This window comes from Engraulis encrasicolus, chromosome 20 (genome assembly GCF_034702125.1).
Source record: "Engraulis encrasicolus isolate BLACKSEA-1 chromosome 20, IST_EnEncr_1.0, whole genome shotgun sequence".
Lineage (NCBI taxonomy): Eukaryota > Metazoa > Chordata > Actinopteri > Clupeiformes > Engraulidae > Engraulis > Engraulis encrasicolus.
Window position 1 is genome coordinate 41,759,517 of NC_085876.1, and position 7,500 is coordinate 41,767,016.

Genomic DNA, 7,500 nt, shown 5'->3' on the forward strand with positions numbered 1-7,500 from the left:
GGGTGAGAGAAAGAGAAGAGATGAAGAGGAGAGGAGATGGAGAGGAGAGGAGAGGAGAGGAGAGGAGAGGAGAGGAGAGAATAGAAGAGAAGAGGAGAGAAGAGGAGAGGAGAGGAGAGGAGAGGAGAGGAGAGGAGAGATGGAGAGATGGAGAAGAGAGGAGAGAAGAGAAGAGAAGAGAAGAGAAGACATGGAGAGATGGAGAGGAGAGGAGAGGAGAGGAGAGGAGAGGAGAGGAGAGAAGAGGAGAGAAGAGAAGAGGAGAGGAGTGGAGAGAAGAGGACAGGAGAGAAGAGAAGAGAAGAGAAGAGAAGAGAAGAGAAGAGGAGAGGAGAGGAGAGGAGAGGAGAGGAGAGGAGAGGAGAAAAGAGAAGAGAAGAGAAGAGAAGAGAAGAGAAGAGAAGAGGAGAGGAGAGGAGAGGAGAGGAGAGGAGAGGAGAGGAGAGGAGAGATGGAGAGATGGAGAGATGGAGAGATGGAGAGATGGAGAGGAGAGGAGAGGAGAGGAGAGATGGAGAGATGGAGAGATGGAGAGGAGAGGAGAGGAAGCTCACTCTGACATAGGCATCCAGATAGTGGTGGGCAAGAGACAGACGGATGGAGTGATGCAGGTGGAGATAAAGATGAGGAGGGGAGAGGAGAGGAGAGGAGAGGAGAGGAGAGGAGAGGAGAGGAGAGCACAGCACAGAAGGATGTACTCAAAACAGCATCTCTTCTGCCAATGCAGCTCCACACCCTAACAACAAATACAAGGGCATGAAAGAGCAAAGAGGAAGAGAGAGAGGAGAGGAGAGGAAGAGAGAGAGGAGAGGAAGAGAGAGGAGAGGAAGAGGGAGAGGAGAGGAGAGGAGAGGAGAGGAGAGGAGGAGAGAGGAGAGGAAGAGAGAGAGGACAAGAGAGGAGAGGAGAGGAGAGAGGAGAGGAGAGGGGACAGGAGAGGAGAGGACGAGAGGAGATGAGAGGAGAGGAAGAGAGGAGAGGAGAGGAGAGGAGAGGAGAGGAGAGGAGAGGAAGAGAGAGAGGAGAGGAAGAGAGAGAGGAGAGGAGAGGAGGAGAGAGGAATGGAAGCTCACCCTGACGTAGGCATCCTGATGGTGGCGGGCAAAGTACAGCATGTTGTCCAGAGCCAACATCCCCGGAGGAATCTGAGTGAAGTCCACGGCGGGGTTCACATGGTTCTGTTGGAGAGAAACAGGGGGAGAAGTGAAATGTTATGTAGTGATCCATTCTTCTTCAGACATTTTTTATGCTATAATTTACTACTATTATTACTAGCAACACTGCTGCGGAGTCATGTCAATAGGGGTACCTTGAATTGAGAGAGAGAGAGAGAGAGAGAGAGAGAGAGAGAGATAGAGATAGAGATAGAGAGAGAGATAGAGAGAAACCGTAAATACAATTGTGAGTGGCAATTGATGCATCACGAGATCAACAGCATGGAAAAGAAGACACAGAAGCAACAGGACAAGAGAAGAGGTGGCAGGACAGTTTAGCATTGTCAAGTTTTGGGTTGTTTTGTTTAGGTTTTCCCTCAGTTAATGCTCCAACTTGAAAAGAAGCTTGGTCACGCAAGGATCAACTCAGATGTTTCCCCTTTTTTAGTTTTATTGAAGTTCAATGTTTGTGATGAAGGGGTTGTAACAAGGGTAGTCACAGGTTTAAAACCAGTTGCATCTGACTGTTGACCTGAGGGATTTCTTAAGGTTTTAGTTAGTTTCTTGAAGTCTTTGGTTGTTTTTTTTACCAACAAACTTTTTCATGCTTTGTCTTCTTCACACATGTTGGAGTGCGTTGCAATATGCAACCTTGCCTCCTCCACTTGCGCTTGTCTCCTCGTCCCGCCTCCTGGCCCCTCCTTCGTGGAGAAAACGATAAAGTTTCCCAGCTGTCAGCCTAGCCACAACAACTTTTGAGGGTCTGTTTTTCATTCACCATCCCAATTGCAAATGAGAAAACGACTCTACAATTGAGCTTTTGCAAGATATTGAAATATAATGCTGTTGTAAGTGATGTCATCAGGACATATTACTTCCTGGTACGAGGAGAGAAGCAAGTGGAGGAGGCAAGTGGAGGAGGCAAGGTTGTATATTGCAACGCACTCTGTGTCTGAAGCCAAGATGGCTGTCTTTAAGGAAGTTCCTCTGACCTGACAGGAAGTTGGGTAAACAGTGGTGTGGTTATTGCACCGATGCGTCTGCCCCCTGCAGGTCTGAATGAAGACAGGTTGATTGTTGTGAATGGAACTGTTTTGGTTGTTGGATGTTGTGGTGTTCTTTCTGCTTGCTAACGCAACAAGCATCAAAGTTTGGTTTTTATTCAAGTATCTACTCATGTCGAGTCTGATTACAGTATGTCTCAAGGCAACGGTCACATCCACTCCATCTTTGCTTCAATAAGTGCAACCAAGTGCTCAGCTGCGCTGTGAGAAAACCAGAGACTGATGAGAAATGTCAGTCAGTCAGACAGAGAGACAGACAGACACACACACATTTTCTCACATTCTCTCACGTTCTCCCTCTCTCGCTCAGCGCTGGCGCTCTCTCTCTCTCTCTCTCTCGCTTGCTTGCTCACTCTCCCTCTCCCTCACAACTGCACCCACACACGCAGGGACGCTTTGGCCAGGCCCAGGACAAAGTCATCTGAAAGGGCCCCCCTCCCAGCCCAATAGAAACCATCTAATGAGGACCCAATTCTGGGCCCCCTGTCTCCCTGGGTCCGGGACAACTGCCCTCACCCCTGCACACACGCAAGCGCACGGAGTTAGTTCAGCCTCCGTGATTACCACAGTGACAGGGTGGCATGGCGCAGATAAGACAGTGGTTGCATCACTCGAGACCCTCAAACACCCAGCCAGCCCTCAGCCAAACATGTCCATATGAAGCTGAAAGAGAGAGAGAGAGAGAGAGAGAGAGAGAGAGAGAGAGAGAGAGAGAGAGAGAGAGAGAGAGAGAGAGAGAGAGAGAGAGAGAGAGAGAGAGAGAGAAAACGAGAGGGAGAGGGAAAGAGGGAGGAGAGAAAGAGGGGAGAGAGTGGGAAGGAGAGAACGCAGGAGTGTACAGGGGTAAAAAAGGAAGAGCGACAAAGAGAGAAGAGGGAGTGACAGAAACAGAAAGAGAAACAGCAAGCTGAAGAAAAGAGAGGGATAAGAGAGAAGGAGGGACAAAGGATGAGAGGGCAGAAGGGATGAACTGAGAAGAGGAAAGAAACACAATCACTTCTTTCTGACAATTACACAGTACAGGCAGACAGAGAGACACCACAGAGCCTGTAGCTCTCTATGCTAATACAGAGAAAACAAACACAAACCGCTTCCCTTTTGTCTTGCTGCTGCTGTGCTGTGCTGTCTGCTGTGCTGTCTGAAGCTTCCACTGGCGGCAAACTTCAAAATAATCTGGACCCAACAGACACGGACGGAAACGTGGCCGGCACTCCTCTCCTCTCCGCATCTCTCTCATCCACTCCAGTCCTCCCAGGCTCTTCTCTTCTCCTCCATTCTCCCCTCTCCTCCTCATCTCATCTGCTCCCTCCTCTCTTCTCCTCTCTTCTCATCTCCCACTGTTCTCATATCCTCTGCTCTTTCGTCATCTAATATTCTCTCTCCTCATCTCTATATCCCTCTCCTCTCTTGTTGTCATCTTTTCATTTCTCATCTCATCTCTCTTTTCTTCTCCTCCCCTCTCCACTGTTCTCTCCTCTATTCCCCTCTCCATTGTCCTGTTTCAATCTACACTGACTGGCCTCTTCAGTTTAATTTGATCTTCTGTTGCGTGCGCCTGACTCAAATTCTCCCATTTTCCTGCCCAACTTCCATTCTCTTGATCTCTCACACTAATACTGCTGCTAAGATCCATGATAAACAATGCAGGGCCAAAAAAAAATCTGCAATTTTACACATCTTCTGGTGATGTGATGAGCTAACCATACCGAACACCTGCCACCATATTTACTCAAAGATTCAAAAGATTGGAAAAAAAATTGCCCAACATTAACATGATAGAAAATTGTCTTTAGTGAAAGCTTGAATTGGGTCATTGACATTTGTAAGAAAAGATGACAGGGTGGTGCAACGACAGCTGATGTCACTATTGTGTAAAGTTGGTACATTAATTGTTTGTTCATTTACATAGAATAAAATGTTTGGTAACGCTTTACTTTACGGTACAGTATTTACTGTGTACTTTCTGTGTAACAACAGGGTAACAGACAGAAGTTACATGGTATCTAACGGGTAAAAAGGGTGTAATTACAAAGTAAATACTATGTAATACATATATCTCAAGCAGTACTATGAAACTACTGCATAATTTCTAACCATCTAATCATCGAACTTCTCTTTGTTACCCTGTTGTTACCCAATTAATGGTATTTACTTTGTAATTACCCCCTTTTTTACAATTGTTTGTACAAGAATTTTCATTTACACTGCATTGTATATAATTCAACAAAAATAATAATATTTTTTTATCCATACAATAGTGGCATTAGCGGTTGCACCACCTTCTGCTACTAAAATGTCAATGATCCAGTTATGTATGTGAATGTTCTGTATGTGTACTGTATTTGGGATTAATATTTGGCCAATAGCACTCCATATCTTCTGCCTGAAGGAAACAGCTCAAAACAAGGATGGATATCTTAGATATCAGCTGGTATTTCCTTTTCTTTTTGGTTCCATACAGAGTGTGTGTTTGAATTTCATACATGTTGATACTTGACAATCGTTGATATTTCGTATATTTGATAGCTGTTATTTGAACATGTTGATATACACTGATGCCTACAGTGGTAACTGAGCGTGCACACACACACCCTCATTGATACACACTGATATTTATATTAATTGCTTAACACATGCAGTAAAGAGAGAGAGAGAGAGAGGGAGAGAGGGAGAGAGAGAGAGAGAGAGAGAGAGAGAGAGAGAGAGAGAGAGAGAGAGAGAGAGAGAGAGAGAGAGAGAGAGAGAGAGAGAGAGAGAGAGAGAGAGAGAGAGGACAAGTTGAAAAGAGTGAGTAGAGTTGGGGGGCAACTGATCAGAGTGGAGAGAAGAGTAAGGCAAACGATGAAAGGAGGCAGAGAAGTGAGGAGGGGGATGTAAGGAAGAAGAGGAGAGCCAGGAGGAATGAAAGAAAGATCAAGTGAGAGCGCGCGCGAGAGAGAGAGAGGGGGAGGGGGGGGGCAAGGAGGACGAGGAGCAAAGTGTCTCTCCCTCTCCGTTTTACGCAGCTTTTCTTAAAAAGGGCTCAGGCATTCAGCACCCCTTTTTACAGGTGCCTTAGGCGTCAATGGGTTAACTCAACTTGACAGAGTCGTATCCTCTAAAACCAGGCAGCCTGTAATGGCAGCAGCGCACACCAAGATGTAGAACGGCACAGCAACACAACAGATGTCCATTTGAACACCTGCTGATGGCCCACACTGGTCAACGAGGAGAGGCGAGGAGAGGCGAGGAGAGGAGAGGAGAGGAGAGGAGAGGAGAGGAGGGGAGAGGAGGGGAGAGGAGGGGAGAGGAGGGGAGAGGAGGGGAGAGGAGGGGAGAGGAGAGGAGAGGAGAGGCTGGGCGATTTGAAAAAAAAACTATATCACGATGTGGATTACTTTATTTCACGATAACGATATATATCACGATATAGCACAATTACATACGTTTTCAGTTATTCTCTTTATTTGCTCTTTATTTTTTCAAGTCGCAAAACAACATTTCTTTAAAATGGATCTTTTTATACTTATTTTTACAGCTCCTTGAACTTATAGTGTGTATTGTGACAACATCAAAATGAAATTAAATGATAGTAATTTTATCAATTTTATACAATTGAATATCATGATATGAACGATATAGGAGAAAGGTCACGATATATACTTTTATACCACGATAACAATATATATATCGTCATATTGCCCAGCCCTAATCTGAACATCCTAAACACCTGCTGCTGGCTCACTGGTCAACACTCCAAACAAGTTTTGGATGACAACGCTCAGCTGTTTCAGTCAATTTATATCCATCTGTTCATCTCTGCCCCCTCTTCCACTCCTCTCCTCTCCTTCTCCCTCCCTACTTCTCTCTCCATCACTCTCGCTCTGTGCATCTCTCTCTGTCTCTCCGTCTTTTCCCTCCATCTTTAATCTCTCTCAATCTCTCTCTCTCGCTCGCTCCCTCTCTCAATCTCTCTCTCGCTCTCCATTTCTCTGCCTTTGCCTCTCAGTCCATCTCCCTCCTGTCTCTCCTCTCCTCTTCTCCATCCCTCCCTCTCTCATTAGGCCCCCTGCAGAAGGCATCCTGACAGCGCCGCTCCAGAGGAGGCAGACTCTCAGACAGGCCAGCTGTGTCCCCGTCTGATGTCAAGACAAGAGCACGCGCTCGCTCACAGCAGTCTTACAGGGAAGAGGGGACGGGGGGTGACAGGGGGACACCAGAAGTGGAAAAGACGGGAGCCCGTTTCTCGTTCTTCAGAGTGTTTAAACTGTGCATCGAATCCCTAGCCTGATTATCATCGACTTTCAAATCTCTTTGAGACTTGGTCTGACCAAGAGCATAACGATTAACATTTCCCAAACGGCATCTCCCAAACGGCCTCCCTTGGTTTGTTACTGATTGTTTGCTTCCAGATTTTGCAGGAACTCAGAAAGTAATTGCTCTTGAAAGTGAAAGTGAAAGCCCATTGGGAAACTCCAACTCCCATTGTCATTGTGACACAGCACTCCACAGCACACAAGTGAACACTGCACACTGCACACAACGAAATTGCATTTATGCCTGACCCGTGCAAGGGGGCAGCCCTCAGTGGCGCCCCAAGGAGAGCAGTGCGGTGGGACGGTACCATGCTCAGGGTACCTCAGTCATGGAGGAGGATGGGGGAGAGCACTGGTTGATTACTCCCCCCACCAACCTGGCAGGTCGGGAGTCGAACCGGCAACCTCTGGGATGCAAGTCTGACGCCCTAACCGCTCACCCATGACTGCCCTCTTGGTAGCAACACTGAAGCTGTTGCGTCACTAGGAGGGCACGGCCTGGCTACCGAATCCCACAAAAAGTGAATTGAAGAAACAAAGGACACTTTAAAGGGACACTGTGTGAGATTCTCAGTTGTTTATTTCCAGACTTCATGCTGCCCATTCACTAATGTTATCTTTTTCATGAATACATACCACAACCATCAAATTTTAAGTATTCATTATGACTGGAAAAATTGCACTTTTCATACATCAAAAGGGGGATCTTCTCCATTGTCCGCCATTTTGGATTTCCAAAAATAGCCATTTTTAGTTGCAAAATGACTGTACTTGGACCATACTAGAAAATATGTGTTTATTACTTAGTAGACTTTCATGTAAAGATCAAATTTGGCAATAGGCAGCCCAGTTTCAATGAGTAGCATAGTTGCAGTACCTTTTTTGACCATTTCCTGCACAGTGTCCCTTTAAGAGAGGCCACTTCTTTCTTTTTTCTAGCCCTCCAACATTTCGGGCTGAAAGCCCCTCCTCAACATATAATGTCAG

General features: G+C 46.2%; 1 protein-coding gene across 1 annotated transcript in view; it reads right to left on the reverse strand.

The window, feature by feature from the left end:
- Positions 1-7,500, reverse strand: part of LOC134436043 (engulfment and cell motility protein 1-like) — a 116,751-nt gene that overhangs the window by 18,043 nt on the left and 91,208 nt on the right. The window contains exon 14 of the mRNA XM_063185071.1: positions 1,074-1,178. Within this exon, the coding sequence (XP_063041141.1) occupies positions 1,074-1,178 (105 nt within the window). The remainder of the gene's footprint in view (positions 1-1,073; positions 1,179-7,500) is intronic.